General features: G+C 48.7%; 1 protein-coding gene across 5 annotated transcripts in view; it reads left to right on the forward strand.

Annotated features, from left to right (window-relative positions):
* Positions 1 to 22624, forward strand: part of Ramp1 (receptor (calcitonin) activity modifying protein 1) — a 45375-nt gene that overhangs the window by 19782 nt on the left and 2969 nt on the right. Inside the window, exons 3-4 of one of the 5 annotated variants that reach the window (NM_001168392.1) lie at positions 5644 to 5722; positions 6794 to 7187. The exons of 3 other annotated variants lie outside the window; for them this stretch is intronic. In NM_001168392.1, coding sequence (NP_001161864.1) covers positions 5644 to 5722; positions 6794 to 6841 — 127 coding nt within the window. In that variant the 3' untranslated portion in view covers positions 6842 to 7187. Of the gene's footprint in view, positions 1 to 5643; positions 5723 to 6793; positions 7188 to 22624 lie in introns of those variants that run through there. One more of the 5 variants, NM_178401.3, reaches the window with a different exon arrangement.

Genomic DNA, 22624 nt, shown 5'->3' on the forward strand with positions numbered 1-22624 from the left:
CAATCATCATGGGGGCTGGAGAGATGGCTCAGCAGTTAAGAAGTCCTGAGTTCAGTTCCCAGCAACCACATGGTGGCTCACAACCGTCTGTAATAGGGTCTGGTGCCCTCTTCTGGTGTGTCTGAAGAGAGCAATGGTGGTGAACCCATATGCATAAAATAAATAAATCAACCTTTAAAAAAACAACAACAAGCAATCATCACAGTACAAAATGCCTGAACCCCTGCACGCGCCCCCAGACAAACCGCACAGGGTACAGTGGGGCCAGGCGGGGTTCTCATCCAACCTCTCCTTACTCTGCCCTACCGAGCTGCTCGGAGACATCTGGCCTCCTCTGCTAAGCTGAGGAATGAATCAGAAGTTGGAAAAGGAGAAGGGACAGGTTGTTAAAATCAGAACAGCCTGTTCTTAGGGCTAATTGGCTTTCAGCCTCAGCTGAGCAGTTTGTATTTAAATGCAAGTTTCATTTATTAGGATCCAGGGAAGACACAGTAGGGCCCTGAGGGAAAGCACGCACTGCCTGCCCCCGTAGCTCAGTGACTGCTCGCCTGTGCAGAATGACAGCAAGGTGACGATTGGCAGGATGGCAGGCATGGACAGGGCGGCACAAGGATGCTCTGAAGAACAAGAGACCATGGGCTGTAGATGTGAAAGGAGGAATGGTTAGCATCAGGCCGAGGAGAGGTGACCACGGTCAGAGCCTCCGGGTTGCACAGCAGGGAGGGTCCACATCGTGGCAGCACCTCAGCAGGTCATCTCCGGCCTACAAGCTCCAGGTCTATGCCCTAGTCACATCGCTGCCTTCCTCTCTGGGTCCTGTGAGCCCGCTGCATTCCGTGGTGATAGGGAGTTAAATTGCAGGTGGAACTGAAGACACGAGCCTGGCGGCCATAATGTGGAGAGCACATCCTGGATTACCCAAGTGGACAAGATTAATCCAGAGCTCCCCGAGTTCGTTCAGGTCCTTGCATTGCAGAACTTTCAAATTGGCCTTTGCTCTTTGACACAGTTGGTCCTCATCTGAGCACTTCCTTGACTTCCCACATTTATCTTTTAAGTCCCAGGCTGGGAATCAGCCACTTCTTCAATGAGGCCCCATTGCTTCTATCAGGGTAGGAAATTTAGGAACTCAGATATGCATATTAGAGTCTAGACATATACAACCCCATATTATGCACATGCATACATACATGTGTGTACACATTCAGGCACTGGATTATATGGAACCAGTATAACCACACAGAGTTAGAAAAAAAAAAACATGGGTAGCCCCTCTTTATAGGGACTTTAAGAACTGGCTTATGAGGCTGGAGAGTTGGCTCAGTGGGTAAAAGCACTTGCTGGGCAAGTATTAGGACCTGATTTTGGATTTCCAGGACCTCTCTAACACACATACACATACACACACACACACACACACACACACACACACACACACACAGAGAGAGAGAGAGAGAGAGAGAGAGAGAGAGATCTGTACACACCTATAACCACAGTGGTGAAAGAAACAGAGACAGGGAACTTGCTAGGGTTTGCTGGCTACTGGCTTAGCTGTTGGAAAAAGCAGGCTCAGAACTGGAGGGCTTGAGAGATGGTATGTGGTTAAAAGCACTTGTTCTTCTTGAGGTTTCAGACGCACCACATCCACTCAGAGCTGCCTGTAATTTAATTCCAGCCTCAGGGGATCTGACACCTTTTTTGGCCTCCTCAGAGACCCATACACATGTGTCACATGCACACATGAAAGAATTGGCCTTCACAGTTGGAGAATTTGGCAGACTCTGCGGGACAGGCAGCAGACTGAGAATCTAATCAATAGGGCTTGCATATCAGTGAATTCTTAAGTCTCAGGATTGAATTTCTTCCCATGGACCCCGTAAGGCCCATTCACCTCCCATTCTCTTGATGGTGTATGCTACACACTCTCTCCAATTTCCCCCAACAGTATCCAGACTAATGTTTGATTTTCTAAATGGGTCCCAGGCCTGGCTGTGTGGATACACTGGGTGAAGTTAGAGCTCTCTCCTGCCCTCCACCCTTTTCCTCATTCTCTATTCCCACTCACTTCCTCTGGTGAATGTCTCATTGCCCAGCAACATGCATTAAAAAAAAAAAAAAAAAAACACACACAAAAACAAAAAAAAAACAAAAAAAAAACCCTCAGATTTGTCACTCTTCCTCATGTCTGAGTTCAACACTAGCTTTTCTTTGAGCTTCTATAGTCCTGCTGGGTTGCAGCTGCACCCATGCAAGGTTGGAGCACATCCCTACATATAGGAAGAAGGAATCAAATTGTATCTTTTCCCTGATTGTTTCACTTATTACGAAGTCTGTCCTCCACCCTAACCCTTTCGAGGACACAGAGACTGGACTGGGAGAATTGGGATAATTTCAAACCAGCCAGACTTGATTTTTGCATGCTCATGGTATGCAGCAATTTTGAGTTTTGTTTTTTGATATTCTGTAATCCAAGCTGACATGGAACATCCTACATAGGCCTGGCTGGCCTTGAACTTGTGCCCATCCTCTCAGCTCTGCCCTGAGTGCTGCAATGGAGTACCTAGCAAGGTGTGTAACAAAGGCACCCGAGAGCCTGGTCCTCACACTGGCCCAGGACTCCACAGCCGCTCTCCATGTTGACTGTGACCCCCCACAGCTCTGCTTCTCATCTGTTTTCTCCTGGGGTGGGGATCTGTCAGGATGCTTGTTGGAAGAGAGGCTCAAGATTACCCAGAGTCCTTGAGGGCAGCACAGGGCATCTCTGGGTCAGCAGCACCCAGCAAGAACCTGCAAAGTGCATGACCTCGCCGTGTGCTGGGCTGAAACCTGTCATTACTAGAGTTATCTCATTAAACCACAGTCCTGGTCTGCTAATGGAAATATAATGTCATCTGGTGTATTAACTAGGAATCTTTATCTAACTGCGGAAGGTAGAAAGAACATGGAAAAAAGTGTCATGGGAAACTCCCTACCACCTCACTGCAGGTATTGGGAGAGAGAGGGAAGGCAAAAAACCACAGAAGGATCTGGAAGTTTCCAGATCCAGCTAGAAGTAGATTCTTTGTTTCTTTTCAGCCTACTTTAAAATTTTTATTTTTCATTAGTATTGTGTGTGGAGCAAATATGCCACAACCCATTTATAGAGGTCAGAGGTCAACTTTCTGGAGTTGGTTCTCTCTTTCTACCTTTCAGGTCCCAGTAATTGAGCTCAGGTCATCAGGCTTGGTAGCAAGTACCTTCACCCACTGAGCCAGCTTGTCGGCCCTAACCTAATTTTTAAACTAGTACATAAAAACATACAGGGATTGGACACACCAGATGGGCACCGTGTGACACTGGATATACATGCACTTTGTGTAAAGTTTAAAGTCAGGTTAAACATCCTGTTACAAACATTTATCCTTACAGCTTACCACTCCTCCCTCTCTTTAAACAGTACTGTGGGTACTACTCTCTCTGTGTCTCTCTCTGTCTCTCTGTCTGTCTGTCTCTGTCTCTTGTCTCTCTCTGCAACCTCAGGCCAGCTTTCTTTGTTTCTCTCAGTTACTTAACCCCAACCTCTCCCCATTCCTCCCTGCCCTGTCTGCCCACTATTCGATCACGAGCCTCTGTTCTCATCTGTCTTATTGGCCAGTATGTTTGATCCTATGTATGTGTGACGTCATGTGTTTCTCTCTCTGTGCCTGGCTTCCCTCACTTAAGAATTCATTTCTGTCCCTGTCAAAAATGGGCAGTGCTTACTTCTTCCTGATGGCTGAATAGCGTCCAGTTGTGTGTGTGTGTGTGATGTTGCATTTACACAGTCATCCAATGATGGACAGTTAGCCTCTCTCTGCTTCTCATCTGCTGTGATCAGTGTTTCAGAGAATGCATGAGCACAGGTGAACCTCATTTCTATATAACTAAGAAATAGAACAACTGGACTGTATGGTACTGTTGTCAATTTTTTCAAAGAAACTGGCTGGTTTCCCACTTCACGAGAAATACTAAGTTGGTGTCCTATTTTGCTTTCTGTTGCTATAATAAAGAGCAAAACCAAAAACAACCCAGAGAGGAAAGAGTTTATTTCAGTTTATAGCATACAGTCCATCATCCAGGGAAGTTAGGACAGGAACTCAACCAAGTCCAAAACCTGGAAGCAGGAACTGAAGCAAGGGCCATGGCAGATTGGTTGGCCCTCTCGTGGCTTTCTCAGTTTGCTTTCTTATGCCTCCTAGGTCCTCCTGCCCAGGTTGGCACCACCCACGATGGCCTGGGTCCCCTATCAATCACTAATCAAGAGAATTCCCCCCACAGGCTTGCCCATGGGCAGATCTGATGGAGACGTTTTCTCAGTTAAGGTTCTGTCTTCCCAGATGACCTAGTTTCAAACTGACAAAAGAGCCAAGCAGCACAGTTGGCTTACAGCTTCAGGCTCTGAGATGTCAATTTAGGCAGGAGAAAGATGTTAAAGACAGACAGACGCCAATCTAGACACAGGCTCCATCTGCCCCTACCTCCTAGTATCTTACACTGTCCTGAATTCCAGGGGCCCAGTCCTCTAAGGACTTGTCAGGATCTGTGAGGCTGAGGATCCAAGGCTGCTTCCCAGGGCTGTAGCTTTAACTTGCTGACCTCAGTCTGAGCCATGAAGACTCTCTGAGGAGCTGTGGAGTTATAGGTAGGGCTTCCTGGGACCCCAGGAGTAAAGGTGGCCATGCCATTGGTTAACCAAAGGACAAATGTCTAAGACCTGCCGTGCAAAGTAACCCAGAATCCTGTGATCCGAGTAGGAACTACCATATCTATTTAAAATAATTGATTTAGGCAGGGTGCGATGACCCCTTTGTCTTGATTAGGCCTAATGGCTGCCCTGCTATGGCTGGAACACACAGCCTCCTTTGTGTGTCCAGGGCAAGAGTTGAGGCAAGAAACTCTCTCAGCTTCTAGTGGTCTGGAGGAGGTGCCTATGTTTGGAAGTTCAACAGGAATCGAGAGCAAAAGCTGCTTCTTAGATTTCCAAAGGTTCTAAAATAGTAGGCAGGCACAAGCATCTCCCGGTGCATATTTGCTTGCCTGCTTCACAGAATAGTGGGGTATACTTTCCCCCTACACTCTATAGGGCAGCCATGTTGCCATGAGCCTGGCACAGGAGGCAACCTATTGGCCTGTATCCCCCTACCCTGCCACTGTGGGGCTACCTCATTTACCATGGGGGTGTACCCACAGAGGCACCCACCCTGGAACTTGACATGTACCAAGTGAGTCCTGAGGTCACACTTGTCGAGAGCCTGGTGGCTATGGGGCTGGTGACCTCAAGTGTGATGGTAGGAAACTGGAAGGGCTTTCTGGCCTAGTAGGGCCAATGGCTGGGTACCCTTGGAGGTCAAGTGTTTCAGGTTCTAAAGTAGGCACTGCATGGGCCAAGGCAACTCCCTGCCCACCACCATACACTCTTACTTCCCTTTAGCAAGCAAAGGTCATGGAAAAACCCTTACCTGCCTCCAAGGTGACAGCTGTAGAAATAGCTGGTGGCGTGGTACAGAGCATAAACCGCTAGTACCAAGCTGAGGTACAACTGCTCACAGTCTGCCCACCCAGAGCCATCTTAGCAACTGCTGCTCTCTGTATTCCACACACTGAAGGAACTGTCTTCATTTTGAGAGTTTGCAGGAAGCAGTTTCGGGCTGCAATGGCATTTCAGTTGGGATCAGCTAGCTGCACACTGAATGCCTGCCCCAAGGTGAGTCCCATCAAAGATTCTCAGAGCCAAAGGTCTGTGGAGCCAGCCTGCTTGGATAGGTGGGCAGGGGCAGGGGGGAGGGGGAGTAGAGCGGGCTATTTCCTTCCTTCACCCCCAGGGAGGTTATTGAAGGGGGTGGTGACAGCCATTCCTTTATGTCCAATAGCCACTGCATCGTTTTTTTGGTTTTTTTTGTTTGTTTGTTTTTGTTTTTTGTTTTTTTTTACTCCCCTTTGTCCCAATTCCTGGGCATCTTCCTTTTGGGGGATACAGGTAGGGGAGCAGCACCCCAAGGCATGGTGGCCAAGGCATGGTGGCCATTCCCGTGGGCTGTTGTCATTTCCACTTGCCTTGTTTTAAAACCTCAGAGGCAGGATGCTGCCATAGAATGTGTTCAAAAGTAAAAGTTCAGACCTGGGACACCACAACAGTCCCTACCACGTGGAAGGCAAGCAGGTGGAATGTATCCAGTGATGTAACTGGATACCACTTCCCTGTGGACACATTGTTTCCTGGCCCTGGCCCTGGCCCTGGCCCAGAACGCTCCTGAACCATCCAGGCTGTGCAGACTGAAACAGCCAGGTGCCCACACTGGGCTTCTGAGAGCCTTCTCCAGGGCTGCCTTCTGAGGCTCTGTGGTGAGCGAGACGAACACATACACCTGGTGCCGCATCTTGTGTGTTGTGGGGGATAGCTGGGTGGGCGGAGGTCATAGCTAGTGTCCCTCCACGTGCTCTGTCACTCCAACCATCCTCAGGCCAGAATTCAAAATCAACTCAAATCTCCCCACTTCATCCATTACTTGGTGGGCCTTTCTCAGGGGCAGGCAGCATGGAGCCTTAGTAATCCTCTGTGGGCGGTGCTCAGTGTGGCACCACAGAGCAACAACCTTCCCTGGGTATATTTTGAAGCTTCATTTTTCTCTTAAGGAACTTTTGGGACCTAAGCACTTCACCCAGTGAGCGCCGGTCCCTGCGCCGGGCAGCTCCATTTTCTGGACATAACAATGGGTATTAGAGTCTCCAATTCTAATACATTTAAGAATCATTTTCTGTCTTACTTTTCTATCAGGGATCTGCATGCGCACTCCCGCTCTGTTCTGGGCCTGCCACGGTGTGACCTGGTATTGTCAAGGCTACCGCCTAACTCTCATCACAGAATCTCGTTGGCTTCAGCTTCTGGTGATGCTTAGTCTCCTACTGACATTGGCAGGCGACATTTCAGCTGCTGGCTGCTGGCTCTCTGATGGTCCTCTGTGTTCCTGTTGTCAGTATTTCTCCTGCACGATTGCTGGGATTCACCTCCATGGTGGATGGCAATGGGTCTCCTTTCAAAGGCACCTATGGGGAAAGGGATGCGTTCTTTGCTCCCTCAGACACTCCACCTTTTGTCTTCTTAGGTGTTCCCCCTCTTTCTATACTGTTTCCCCCTATTGTTGAGATATAAATATGTTTTCTCTTCTTAAGTGAGACTGTAATATTGGTAAGCTATTTTTCACCCAGCCAACCCAGATGTGTGAAACACACACATTTGTATCCTTGTGTTTATTTTCTTGACAATCCATACAAGTTGTGTCCCTCTCCACAAAAGCAGCAATTTCTGATTCCAACCCTTCTCCCTCCCTTCCTCTCTCCCTACATCTCTCTTCCCCTCCCACTCACTCCTCACCACCTGCAGTTTTATGTTTTAAAATCCGCCCCTCCCTCAGTCTTCTCTATTTGGTTTGACTGTTTTACTGTGTCTCTCTTGTACAGTCATATCATCGAGTTGGCATCTCATCCTAGCAACCCTGGCTCTGATCTGGCTTTTGTTCGCTTTGCAGATGGGTTGTTAATTTACAAGTGTCTTATTATTTTTTTTAACACCCTCATTCCCTTCGGTACAGATTCTAAAAATTCAATCTATTATTAGAAATAAGCTGTGCGTTTAAGACATTCACAGAATTCAGATTGCCTAAGGTGCTTCCTGCCACCTTCACGTGACAGCTTGACAGGGTAACAAGTTTGCATGTTCCCTGAAGTTCCACTCCCTGGGTTCCATTGTTTTTGGTGTCAATGTTAGGTGAGAAGATGGAGCAATTACAGCTGATTGACTGGCTGGTTGATGGATATGTGGCTGGAAGTCTGACTTTCAGCTTAAAGTGTTGATGAAACCTTATGATGGTGGCTTCCCTTCAACTATGTGGACATCAGCCTGTGTAGCAACTCTTAGGTCTGGTCTTTGAAGGATGGATAGTGTCCTCACACTGTCAGTCATGGACTCTGCAAATCTAACACCTTCTTCCACCTCTTGCTCTTTGCAAGGACTGTGTCCCACCCATCCTTTGACCACATTTACACCCTTTTTTACTCCTGGCCGCTACACCCTCTCTCTGGCTGCATTCTTCTAGAAGGTCTGTTTTTACTTCTGGCCTTTCACTTTGTAAAAAACATTTCCTGGTTGGATGTTGCAATGACTGTCAGCTGACACCATGGTGCCAAGAGCTAACCTTTGCCACTCCCTAGGTCTGAGGATAATTTCCCTCAGCAGACCAGAGTGCTACCATTGCTGTCACATGGAACCAGGCCTGGCCACCTGGAGCACTGACACAGTGGAAGTTCTGCCTGGCCTTTATGACTCCACGATCCAAGGGGTGGCAGCATTTCAAAAGACTCCTTCCTGAGACACAGCCAAGTGGAAGGTGCAAGCAGAGCCTGGTGCCTGCATCGAGGCCAATTGTGGATAAAGAACATGGATGGGCACCTGAGTCCCCTTCTGCAGCTGGCCCTGGGTGGGAGTAAACCCCCCAAGCCAGATGAGTCTGAGGCTCTGTAGGTTTTGGTATATAGCAGCTCTTCTATGACCCAGGCTTACAACCAGGATGGTTTTGAATAAAGGAGATATTCCTTGAAGCTGTTGGCTTCTCCCTTCCAGTGGGGACAGTAGCTGCCACACCGTGCCTAACATGTTCAAAGACTGAACAGACCTTTGCAGGAGCTGAGGTCCCAGTGTGGCATGGCTATTATCCCCTTTGGAGAGGGTATCCGTTGACAAGTTAGTTAAGGGTCTAAGTATTTGAGAGAAGGCTTTAAGACAAGTGATTGACTCTGCTCAGTAGTTATTTGCTGGGAATGTGACAGGCACGAGGCCAGTGGTGCTGACCACCAAGGACTAAGCAGGACAGGGCCTTCTTTGCCCTCCTAGAGCTGTATCCCCTTAAAGGAACCCATGTTCTTCCTTGGGGTCTAACCCAATAGCAGGTAGGAATGGACATCACTCCTAACCAGCATCCAGCATGCCACCAGCCTCCTGCCTGGAACAATGTCAAGACAGGAAGTTAAAGTACACAGAGAAGCCATGGCCACTGTCCCTTCTTCAGGGAGCTTCAACTTCAAGTCCCTTCCTATTTCTCTCAGGCATAACTTCCTCCCTGTCTCATGTCCCAGATTTCAACCAGAGTCAAGGACAGTCCCTCCATCCATCCAGTTAGTAAGGCTTCCTGCAGTGACAGCGAGCACCGGGAGGTTCCTGCCTCAATGCTTCCCATTCTCGCTATAGATCGACAACTCTTGATGCACATCCTGTCCCATGTCCTTCACACTGGTCTGGCATCTTACACACCTGACAATGGTCGCTTCTTACATCTGTGGTGGCCAATTCGGTGCCAAGTCCTGGGACAAATGATCTCACCTGCTGGCATGTCTCAGTGACCCTCGAATTAGCAAGAGGCAGAAGGCTGCGTCACAAGTAGCATTCAGGGGCATTCCCAGGAAGCAGGGATCCTCAGTGGAGGTTGTCAGTACAAGCTGCTGGCAACCACCTGGACCCACTTAAAGCTGCAAATATGGAGGCTTTGTGAACAGTAACTTGCTATTGCAAAGTCGCATTGAGAGTGGACACTACAGGAGTAGAATGTTCCAGATCCTTCCCTTCTCTAGTCCCTTGAAAGAGGTTGGGCTAGGACAGGAGGGCCATATGTGGTACAGTGAGTTGGTAACCTGTGTGATGAGTTGTCCCATGCAGGGGTACAGCAGGGAGGACAGCTCAAGGACACATTCAGGAAGCCCGGCAGATAGGCCCTGTAAGTCTGCTGGCTGCTATTAGAGTCACAGTTTCTTGGGAAGAAAGGGATGGGGAGAGGCAAGCTTTGGATAGCTGCCTGGAAGCTGGGGTGGAGGGTAGACTGGAGGAGACAGCCCCCTCCTTCCAGCTACCATTGCGTGCTTTGTAAGGACAACAGCAACCCTGGATGGCAGCATCCAAATATAGCATCCCGGCTGTCACGCCTAATCCCAGGCTTGGACAAAGGCATGTCCCCAAGAGTGTGGGAGCTGTTGGGCCTTACCCTGTCTGCGTATACCCTACCCTCACTAAGCTGGAGTCAAGGTCAGCGTCTCTTGGCTACACAGAGGGTCCCCATGAGAGGGTCCCTGGAGATCTCTGGTAGATCACACTCAATCCACATGTTCCCTGTGCCTCAGTAGTCAGCCACTGTGCCCTGTGTCCTCAGCCCCCAGGGCTGGGCTCACTGACATAGAACAAGCCCCCGTCCAGACCCTGATGCCAGCACTAGCAAAAAATTCTGTGACTTTGCCTCGGATGCTTGCTGAATGTTAACACTGCCTCATCTCAAAGCCCCAGGAGCTGGTGCCTGACCAGGCCTGTTCTCAGAAGTGGCATTGTGCCCACCCTCCTGGTGGGGCCTCTCCGTGGGGAGCTGGCTTGGCAGCGATGGGTTGCATCTGTGCCAGAGCCAGCTGCATGTGGGGCCAGTGATGGATTTAGAAACTTCTCTTCCTCCCGGCCTGGCAGAGGTGCCCAGACTTCTCTCTGGCCCGGAACCTGAAGAGTGGGAATGGTGGAGAAAGGAGGACAGAGGGACACGGTGCCAGGACAGAGGAGACTTCTCAGGAGAGAGAGGAAGGAGCTGCAGGGATGGGAGATGAAAAGTCTTCTGGCTCATCCAGCTCTGCACTCGCCCTCTGTGATCTCTCTATAGGATTCCTCACCAAGTACCCTGGTCTGTGGAGGGAACACATATGCCCACTGTCACAAGGCTAGCCCACTGTGATAGCAGGGTACCATGGTTTCCTGCCCTCTGAAAAGCAAGCAAGCCTTCAGCCATCTTAGGCTTATCATGCGTGCACAAGCCAGCCATAAGAGACTGTAACCTAAAGCCTCATTTCATATGCCTTTAGTTAACATGAGATGTCTATGGATTCCAAGTGGTGGGGACTTGGCCTGACCTGTCTTGGTCTCAGTAGCCCCCCTGGATCCTGACATCTGCCTTGTTCCACATTCCCCCATTGCCATGGAACCTGCTTCTCTGCAGGCTGGTCTTAGCTATGGAAGTCTGAGAGGTCATCAAGGTTCAGGAGAGGAGCAAATATTTAAGCTACGACCAGCCATTAGCCAGAGGAGCCCCAGGCCTGGGTTTGGGCTGGAGTGTGTGGCATTATTGTACCCCACTCTCCTACAAGCTCGGTCTCAATCCCCAGAAATGTTAAGAACAAATTGCAGGCTCTCTGGACTGTAGCAGTCCCCTTGGCTGGGCATTTCTCTCTCTGGGAGCAGTGGAGGCTGTCCTGGGCTCTGCTCGGTGGCACTCCCTCTTAGCTCTGGGACCATTATCCCAGATGGCCATGTAGGAGTGGGGATTCCATCACAGCTCAGCAGTCATGCAGATGACATCACTTGTGGAGATGGATAACAGCAAACTCTGTTAACCGAGCAAGACCAGGGCCCTGTGAAGAAGAGGGATACCCTTCTCCAAGCAATGTGGCCCACAGATGTGTCAAACTACCCCTCTGAGAAACACATTCCCGATGTCTCCTCACCTCCACCCCCCACCCTCAGATCTTCCTTCTCCTGGGATCAAAGAGAGAGTCCCAGCTCTGACTGTACAGGGTGTGGGCTGCATTTCCCATAGGTTGGTGAGTTGAGGACTCACCACTGCAGACCAGGTGCTCACACAGAAACCAGGCTTCCCCAGGGATCCTCTGCCTAGGTCTGAAGGCTGTAGTGAGTGGTGCCCTCTGGTGGGCACTGGAATCTCAGCTGCCATTTTTATCATTGTTCTCTGGGCCTCTGAGTGCTTGCATGCATTGGGCATCCACAATGCAGCAGGGAGTCTCCTTCTTGCCACCCAGATCCTCCCAGAATTCCTTCTCCCATCTTTGTTCCAATTTTTGGCTTTGAGAAGAGAGAAGAGATGCCCAGTGGTGGTCAGCGAGTGTCGTGTGTGCACACGAGTGAGGGAAGTGACTTGAGACTGCAGAGGTACTATACCAGGCCTGTAGTGCTGTCGCTGGTTGCTGACCCCAGGGTCTTGGCAACCTCACCCGTGCTGCCATGTCTTGAACAACACCCTTGTACTGCCTGGGAAATGGCTTTGCTCCAAAGTCAGGAGCTCTGGACAACATCATCTTAAAATACTCATTTGCCAGCCACATGGTTAATGGAAGTCGCAGGCTGGCAGAGCATAGAGACTTCTTAACACTCAGCTCCCCTCTGCATGGCACAGCACAGCCAGGGATCACTTGTGGAGTGTCCTTCTTTTCCCTCCCCCCACTGCACATCCCACACCACTCCGTGCGACTATCAGAGAGACACAGCTGGCTCAGATCCCACTGGCGCTGCCCACGCTTCCCTAGCCTAGGAAAGTGTCAAAGTGCTTTAGTCCAACAACTAGCAAGGCTCCCTCATACATCTCCCAGAACCCAGGGAAAGGTGCCCTGGTGTCTGCTGCCTCCTACAGCACTGGGCATCTCCCTGGCTTGTCTGAATACCACCAATAAGCTGGGTGGGCTGCTTTTTCCTGCGCTGGAGTGGAGACCTTCTGTGCAGACTGACTGCCCGGGTAGCCCTAGCTGTTCACTCAATGTCTGACTGTGCTGGACTGAGCAAGACTTTCTGCAGTCCAGGCAGCAGCCTCTGCCCATGGCAGAAAGTCCCTGCCATCTGTTTTGGGGATCTTGAGTTCTGCCACCAAAGGCAGCAATCACTGCCCTGAAGGCCCCTTCCTGGCTGATGGGATGGTTTCAGGCCCCACAAGGAATGGAAGCATGTGCTTGCTGAGGGAAAGGGCCTCTTCATGAGAGAGGAGGTTTCAGAACTAGCTGTGTGCTAGGATGGTGTACATGCCCAGGAGGGAGGATTGTGAGTTTGATGCCAGCCTGGACTACATAATAAGACTCTGTCTCAGAATAATGATAAGTAGGGGAAGAAGGAGGAGGAGGGAAAGAAGTGACTTTTTATCAAAAGCTTTTCAATATCAAATGGTATTTTCTCCCTTGACAGGTTGAAGTGTGGTTTTATGACAGACTTTAATGTGTTCTGTACAGCTAGATGAAGCTTGTGGGCACTTTGCGGAGGCCTTCTGTGCCTCTCCTTCCTACCTACCTTCCTTCTCTTTCTCTCTTTCTCTCTTTCTCTCTTTCTTTCTTTCTTTCTTTCTTTCTTTCTTTCTTTCTTTCTTTCTTTCTTTCTTCCTTCCTTCCTTTCCTTTCCTTTCCTCTCTCTTTCTCTCTCTCTCTCTCTCTCTCTCTCTCTCTTTCTTTCTTAGGCAAGGTCTCATAAAGAAGACTGACTTGCAGAGATATATTTGCCCTGTATCTGGACGCTGGGATTAAAGGCGTGCAGCCCTATGCACAGGGCACTGTATATTATTTACATGTTAATTTGCTGCTCTAACTTACTTACTGGTTTTATAGTTGATGTTTTTGCTCTTGCTCTCTCTCTCTCTCTCTCTCTCTCTTTCTCTCTCTCTCTCTCTTTCTCTCCCTAGATTAGGCTCTTAAGAATCATGCCTGTTCCCCCACCCACCCCACCCCCTGTATAAGCCCTGGCTGTCCTGGACCTGTGTAGAACAGGGTGGCCTCCAGGTGGTGGGACTAAAGTCATGAACCACTTTATTTGGTGGGAGGGAAAGGAACGAGGACCCAGAAAACGGGTAGAGGTAGACAGAGAGGGAGCAGAGCCATGAGGGCAGAGAAGGAGGGGACAGAGAGGACAGAGAGGACAGAAAGAGAAGCTGGCTGGAAACCTGTGAGAACAGAGAGGGATCGAGAGAAAGAAGGGAGAAAGAGCTTTTGAATTTTCCTATCCATGTTATTGTATTTAATGTATCAGTAAGTTCCTTTTTATTGGTTTTAAACACACACACACCCCTCCCACAGTGCGGGAATGCTGGTGGGGAGGGGCTGCAAGTCCACAGCATGCATGTGGAGGTCAGAGGTCAGCCTGGTGGTATCTTTCTCTCCCTCCACCTTTCCCATAGGAAGCGGACTCAGGCTGCCAGGTTTGCAGAGCCAAGGGCTTTCCCCCCCCCCCGTCTGTCTCACTGGCTCTTTCTTTTTTAAAGTCTTGATTTGGATATTTAGTGATTTTCTTTTATACACATTCTCCCTACATAGCCCACAGAGACCTCACTGGGTAACCCAGGCTGGCCTCCAACTCCTGGGGAGCCCCCCTCCCCTATGAAGATGAGAAGATGTGTCTGTCTATCAAACCTCCTTCTGTCTTAGCCTTTGGAGTCTTAGGATTACAGGACTCCCATTCACCGCTCCTGACTTTTGCTTACTATTATATTAAATAATAATAATTCACAATTCTACATTTTTCTCAGAATTCATTTTGGAGCTGATTTTATTAGCATTTACATGCATGCAGTATTGTATTTCCATGGCTGCCCTAATGGAGTGTTTTAGCATGGTGACTCTTGAACTGCTTGTCACCTTTCATTTCTGTAGAGTGCATTCTTTAAAAGTATCCTTCTTTTTTCTTTTCTTTTCTTTTTTTCTTTTCTTTTTTTTTTTTTTTCCGAGACAGGGTTTCTCTGTTTAGCCCTGGCTGTTCTGGAGCTCACTTTGTAGACCAGGCTGGCCTCAAACTCAGAAATCTGCCTGCCTCTGCCTCCCAAGTGCTGGGATTAAAGGCTTGCGCCACCACTGCCCGACCGACCTTCTCTTCTCTTCTCTTCTCTTCTCTTCTCTTCTCTTCTCTTCTCTTCTCTTTTCTTTCTTCCTTTCTTTTCTTTTTTCTTTTTTGCTAGCATTTTAGTTTTCAGTATTGTAGACAAGGAATATTTATTGTCTTATGACTTTTATTTTCGGAATTTGTTGGCTTTTCCCTGCTGCCTAATATGGATCTGGAGACTTTTGACAAGATTGTTGGTTCTTAATATTTTTTGTTCTTTTTGCAATACTTTTGGGCTAAACTTTGGAGGCATGATCAGCTCCCCTCCCCAAGGAAGATGAGAAGCTGTGTATATCTATCAGACCCCCAACCCCCAACACACACACATACACCACACACACATACACCACACACACACACACACACACACCACACACATACACACATACCACACACATATAAACACACACACATACACACCACACACATACACACACCACACACACATACACACACACCACATACATACACACCACACACACACATACACACACACCACACACATACACAACTCACATACACACATACACACCACACACACATACACACACACACACACACACACACACACACACACACACACACACACACAGGGATTTCTGGGCCATGGTGCTATAAATGCCCTTCTGCCTGTGTTTGTTCCGCACTGCATTGTGCTGCCCTGCAGCAGCCTCCAGGCCTGCTCGCCTGCATGCCAGGACCTCTGCTTTCCCTCCCCTCTGCTTTGATGGTGACTGTTCTGAACAGGCTAACTAGGATCAGGTCCCAGCAGTACAACAGGGAAAGGAGAGCTAAGATATCCAAAGTGGATCAGAGCCCATTTGTAAGTGAGGGTCAGAGCGGTCCACCTCCTACCTACAGGACCCTGCCATGCCCCATCCCAGACAGCCCTAGTCCCTACAATGCCCAAGAGGCCACAGTGACCTCCAGGAAATAGGAAGGCGGCTGTCCCATGTGGTATGCCACTGCCCACTTTCTGCTGTCCCAGAAATGAGGCACTGATTAGAAATACAGTGGCCTCTGCTGTAGTTTTCTTCCTAAAATAAACTTCCACGCAACCATGAAAATAATGTATATTAAGTGCAGAGAAGCACAGCCTACTGTCCCTGCATTGGGAACAGCCCCTGAAGGATGGCTCTCCTACAGGGGCACTCCACCAGATCTGCAGGCTTTAGGCTGCCATGTGGACCAACCCACTTGCTTTGTTCAGCATCTTCATGGAAAGATGTGCCTGCCTGCACCTGCACCCTAGAATTCTTTCTGAAAGTTGACTTCTTAGTAGAGGTCCCTCCAAGTGCCTTTCCCATGTGCTGGTTTCTGACTTTCATCATCTTGACCTCAGTGTGCACCTCCTCTTGCTGCCTTTGTCCACATTTCATACATTTTGTTTTGTTGTGAGATAGAGTCTCAGGTAGGCCAAGCTGGCCTCAAACTCAGTACGTAGCCAAGGATGACTTTGAACTCATGATCCTCCTGTCTGCGTCCCAAGTGCTGGGATTACAGGCATGGACCACACAGATCGGTTTATGAAATACTGGGAGTGGAACCCATGCCTTGTGACTTTTTTTTTTTTTTTTTTTTGAAGGCAGGCTATTCCTAGGTAGTATAGTATGGCTTTGAACTTGTGATCCTCCTTCCTTGGCCTCTTGAGTATTGGGATTGCAGGCAACCCTCCATACCTAGCTTCCTTTGTTTCTGCATAAGTTTCTGCCCAAGAGCATTTCTGATGTGCTCACCAATTATTTCTATTTGCAGAAGAAATACATAGTTGGCCAGCCACAGACCTCTCTGTCTGCATGTTTGTTTGCTGGCTTCCCCACCCCCTCCATCAACCCGTGTCAGCTGGCATCTCACCAGGATCTTGAGGCTAGCCCCAAGTGGGTCAGCTGGGGGTGGGACAGCATCCTGTCTCAACAGTGTTAGAAGCTGCTAGAGCTTCCAAGCTGTGACCATGCTGGGGATGGGAGGCAAAGGCAAATGCCAAGGCAGTGAACCAAACCCCAGGGTTTCTCCTTGGAGTTTCTGAGGAATTAGATGCCCCTTGTTAGTCAGACTTGACAGAAGTTTATAGGACACAAAGCACACAGTGAGCCTCACACTAGTGGTCGTCAGAGAAGAGGCAAGGAGAAAATTTGTGGCTTTGAGGGGCCCGTTCCGTCTGTCCCTTTACTTCATTTAATTAGTCTGTCCAGTCATTTGGGGAGGGGGCCGATCCTCTTTCTAAGATGAGGTTACCAACACATGGCCATGTGAGATGAAGTCCTTATGGTTGCTTGAGAGAAGAGAGGAAGCTGGGACTCAAACCCAGATGATGTGTGCCAGGACACAGGCTCAGATACTCGTTGTTAGGGGAAGTTGGGGCCAGAAGGGGGAACAACTGCAACCTCAAGTTATCCCCAGAGGAGCAGCCTCACTGTGTGCATCAGTGCGCTGCCACGTACCGAGGAGCCCAGAGCCATGCATGACTCGAGATCCAGGCGTTTGGAAAACTCCCACTGAAGTGTTCTGGGACATTCCAAGCAAAGTTTGCTTAGAAACCCAGAATAGCAAGTCCTAACCTAAAAAGGATAATTATTCAGTTACATGAGAACTGAAAATTAGTGAGTTAGAGCCAGGGCACGCTTTCTAACTATTTTGGGTCCTCTGGCTATCTCTGTGTTCTTTTAGCAGAGGCATGTCCAACCTCTAAGGGGAATCCTTTTATCTCATCCGAACTGACAGAGCATGCACAATTGTTACTGAAAACCTCAGCTGTCACTTCTGCCTAAACAAACGGGATCCAGTGGGCAGCCATCCCTGCACCACAGATATTTTTAGGCATAGGTGGCTTCAATCAAAAATAGAATCCTGGTCCCAGAATAGCAGGCTACACACTCAGCCCCAGACAGCCGTAGAGTGTAATCTGTGGTGACCTGGCTTCCAGAATCAGGGACTCTGAACTGTTCTGGTTATCTGAGAGAGAGAGAAGGCATCTTCTGCCAGAGACATTCCCAGGCTACAGAAGACATTGTTCTGGGTGCTCTGTCATCAAAACCATCTCTGGGTTTGGGTCGAGAAGGATAGTCTACACCACCAGTGCTCAGTTAACCAGTGTCAACTGCAAATGTGGCCTTTGACTTTAAAGAACACATTTAGTCCTTGCTGTGTTGGATCTCATGATGAGATCCAGGCTGTCTCAACTTCTTACAGCTTTTCCCACGTGTGTTTTCTAACGGAACCTTGGATCTTTTGCTTACTCAGACCATGCACCCCAGGGCCAGTGAGCGGGGGAGAGGGTTGTCCACTCTCTCCTTCCCTGTGTCTCATCCGAATTACCACTGATGTGGGCTGAAAGATCTGGACAGGGTGCCTGACACAAAGGCAGCTGAGGGTGGGGGAGGCCTGTGGCAAACTGGCCTAGCAATTTAAAGATCTCATGATACACTTGGGCGGAGGAATGCCTGGATTTGGAAAGCCTCCACTTTTGACCAAAAAAAAAAAAAAAAAAAAAAAAAGCCTTTTAGATGCCCTGAGGGTCTCCTCAGGGCTGATATCTGGCCTTTGCTCCATTGATAGACTTTCTAGATTAAAGTAAGAAAAGATAGTTTTAATCTCTTCGCCACCATTTTGGGGCTTTTCCCTTTTCTGTATGGATCCAGAGTCCTCCTTGGTCTATCTTCTGATTGAAGAACTTTCTTTAACCTTCTTTAAAGTGCAGGCCTGCTGACTCTCTGAGCTGCTTTAGTTGTTTAAAATGAAAATGAAGAAGCCCCTATTTTTATCCCCATATTTAAAGGATGTTGAGTGCTGGCTTCTAGGCTGCCAGCAGTGGGACTTCCTTGGCCTGTGGTCTCTGGCTTGCCCAACCTTGGAGGGAAGTCAGCACTAGTTCCCATGGGCATCCTGAGCCCTCTGTGTGTTTTTATGACTGAGACTCTCCATTATTTAGGCTTTAATGTGTGTTTGGTAGTCTCTGTGTATTTGTTGGTTGCTGCTGCTTTGTTTCTAATCCTTCTTGGGGTTCTCTGACCCTGAGTGTTTTTATTTAACGTCTTTCATTAAATTGGGGCAAGTCTCAGGCCATTATCTTTTCAAATATCTCTTCTGCTGCATCCCACTCCCGCTTCTGGGAGTGATGGATAAGTTGGAATTTATTGCACGTGATGGTAGGACGTGCCCACAGCTCTCAGAGCCCTCTGCAATGCCTTCCTTTCATTTCCTCGGTCTTTCAGTTTGTGTAAGTTCTCCTATCTTGACCTCCACCTCACCGACCCCTCCACCTGCCATGCAGTGCAGCAAAAGAATGGCCTTTTAAAGATGAGATTTGTTTATTTTATTTTATATGACTGTTTTCCCTGCGTGCATGCATGCATGCATGCATATGTATGCCTGGTGCCCCAATCAATAAGGATACTGAGCTACCATGTGGGTGATGGGAATTGAATCCCAGTCCTCTGAAAATGCAACGAGGGCTCAAAAGTATGCTCTTTGATGCTTTCTAATCCCAGTAGTCTCTCTTGCTATAGCTTCCTCTTCCACCTCCTGCCGTCCTCCTCCTGTTTCTCCCCCCATCCTGTTTTAAGGCAGGCCCTCCCTTTGTGTTCTAGGCTGAGCTGAGACTCTAGATTCTCCTTTCTTTGCTTTGTAAGTGCTGGGATGACAAGGCTGTGCGCCACACCCAGACCCTTTTGACTCTCTAGGCTTCGAGCCCCATTGAAGCCCCCCCATCTGTTTATGTATAATCCTTTCCTTTCTTGGTAGACCGGACATTGTCATTTTAAAGCCCCCGTCTAGCCTTACCACGACGAAACCCTAAGGTAGGCTAGTTACCCCATAGTTTCAGAGGTTGTGACAAGGAACCAGTGGCACACAGCAATGGTAGGGTATGTTCAGAAGCACGAGCTGCCATCGCCAGAGAGAAAGCCAGAGAGGCTGGGGGACCAGTTCAGGCTCTCAGGAGACCACCCTGATCCCTGACCTGAGCCGACGCCACAGGTTAGCTCCCCACCTCCCAGAGGTTAGTTCCAGCTCTAAATAGCTCTATACCCCATCATGACCTGATAGTCACAGACTAGGTCATCATCTTTTGGTTCTTGCTGTTTTCGGGCAGAGTTTTACTATTTTCAACTCACTAATGGGCTTTCAGGTGTGTCAGAGGCCAACTAAAAAGAATCTGCATATAGAAGCAGGCAGGCCTCCTCTGGCAGTCGGCTAGGTGGGGTTCCAGTCAATCTGTCAAGAGTTGAGATGGGTTAAGGATTTTCTGTTGCTGTGGTCAGTGTCCCACAGACTTTAGATTCCCCCTGCAGACAACTGTCATTGCTGTGTTCAGGAAACAGGCCCAGAAAGACAGTCCCTCAGTCTCCAACTATCCCCTATTGTCCTGTGGAGATGCTACACAAACATCTACTCACCCCAGATAGGAAAACAACAGACCAAAGTAGGGCTCTCTCCAAACTCCAGTGATGGTGGTGGGGAGTTTACTGGGGTTACATGCAGGAATCCGGGAGAAGGGTCACTTCATGAGCGTAGATGACTCAGAGGCAGCTGCATTACCCAAAGCCCACCCAGAGTCGGCGCTGACTCACGAAGGCTGCACCTTGGAGCATGACTCAGAAGCAGCCTGACAGGTCAGGGAGAGACTTCTAGACAGGCTAGATGATCTAAGCCTGAGCTAAGTGTCCTCAGCGGCTTTATAGTGTATGTAAGCTAGGGGACAGAGGGACCTAGTGTGTCTGGACGGTTTCAAGGACTTCCTGAGTCCTAATTAGCCTGTCTTTAGAACTTCCTCTATCTATCTATCTATCTATCTATCTATCTATCTATCTATCTACCTATCCATCCATCTATATCTTATCTATATCATCTATATCTACATGTACATCTACATCTATAGCTCTATCTATCTATCTATCTATCTATCTATCTATCTATCTATCTCTTTTGAGAAAGAGTCTCACTGTGTTGCTGGCCCTGGCTGGCCTCAAACTTGCTTTTGAAGACCAGGCTGGCCTTGAACTCACAAAGATCCACCTGCCTTCCTTTTTGCAAACTTTTCTGCTCTTTTTTTTTTTAGATTTATTTTATGTGTATGAGTATTTGCCTTCATGTGTGTTGGTGTACCATGTACATGCAGTGCTCATGGAGGTCAGAAAGGGACATAAGGTCCTCTGGAACTATAGTTACGAATGGCTGTGAGCCACCTCATGGGTACTGAGACATGAACCTGGGTCCCTGACAAGAGCAACAAGTACTCTTAACCGCTGAGCCATCACTCCAGCCCTGAACTTCCTGTGTCTAATGGGCTTCTAGCTTTAGAGGAAATTGTTACGTAACACCTGATTGCCTGTGTCAAGGTGAGAAGTTCCCCAGCTGTCCATAGCACAGCTCAGCTGCTGCCAGAGTCACTAGGGAATGGGGAAATCTCTGTCCCCATCCAGCCTCAGTTTAAATGAACCTGTGCCCTCAGTCATGGTATCTCCAACAGTGGTTCTCTACACCTCATGTCTGGGGCCAAGAAACTGAGGTACAGCAGGGTGGCTGGCCTTTGCAGAGTTTCCTGACCACTCATATGAGAAAAGCTTCTACTAGGCGTGGTGCAGGGTGCTATGCCCATAACAAGAGGGCAATGCCTTCTTAGAATTGGAAACAATCATCCATGGAAGGAGTTACAGAGACAAAGTTTGGAGCTGAGACAAAAGGATCCATATCCAGGGATCCATCCCATAATTAGCCTCCAAACGATGACACCATTGCATACACTAGCAAGCGTTTGTTGCAAGGACCGTAATATAGCTGTCTCTTGTGAGACTAGGCTGGGGCCTAGCAAACACATAAGTGGATGCTCACAGTCAACTATTGGATGGATCACAGGGCCCCCAATGGAGGAGCTAGAGAAAGTATCCAAGGAGCTAAAGAGATCTGCAACCTTGTAGGTGCAACATTATGAACTAACCAGTACCCCGGAGCTCTTGACTCTAGCTGCATATGTATCAAAAGATGGCCTAGTCGGCCATCACTGGAAAGAGAGGCCCATTGGACAGGCAAACTTTATATGCCCCAGTACAGGGGAACGCCAGGGCCAAAAAAATGGGAATGGGTGGGTAGGGAAGTGGGGGGTGGGGTGGGGGGGGGACTTTTGGGATAGCATTGGAAATGTAATTGAGGAAAATACGTAATTTTAAAAAAAAGAGGGCAATGGCTGCTGCTGCTCCAAGAGGACTTGGGAACTGTGTGGTGTGGCGTGCCTGTGCCCTGCCCTCCCCATCCTTATCCAGCATCCAGTGGAACCTTTCTCATGGGAAACTAGCAAGTCAGCAGCCCTGCCAGAGTTGCAGGCCCCAGCAATGCCACACAGGCACAAACTTGGGTGCTATCAGTTGCTACCTGGAGCTGGTCCCCACTTTCTCTAAGTAGTCTTCTCTTCCTTCACTTGGTCTCAGCTCTGTGCTCACTCATGAAATTCAAGTGACCTGGAGCTCTATAGCCCAACTCCGATGGATCCCAGCAAGTGTGAGGTTTTATGGTTGTTCAGTGAGAACCGGATGCTTGCACTTGTACACTCTCTCTCTCTCTCTCTCTCTCTCTCTCTCTCTCTCTCTCTCTCTCTGTGTGTGTGTGTGTGTGTGTTTGGTATATGCATGTGTACACATGTGAATACAGGTACACTTGCCTGTGTTTGCACATATGGAGGTCAGAGGTCAATAGCACGTGTTTTTCTCTCTCATTCTCCACTTCCTAGGGTTTCTATTGTGGTGATAAAAATACTATGACCAAAAGCAATTTGGAGAGGAAAGGGTTTCTTTCAGCTTACAGCTCCTCAGGTCACACACTCAGGCCATCACTGAGGGAAGTCAGAGCCGGCATTTAAGGCAGGAACTGAAGCAGAGACTGTGGAGGAATATCTCTTACTGGTGTACCCTCCATGCCTGCACAGCCTGTTTCCTTATACAAGCGAGGAGCACCTGC

This window comes from Mus musculus, chromosome 1, assembly GCF_000001635.26.
Source record: "Mus musculus strain C57BL/6J chromosome 1, GRCm38.p6 C57BL/6J".
NCBI lineage: Eukaryota > Metazoa > Chordata > Mammalia > Rodentia > Muridae > Mus > Mus musculus.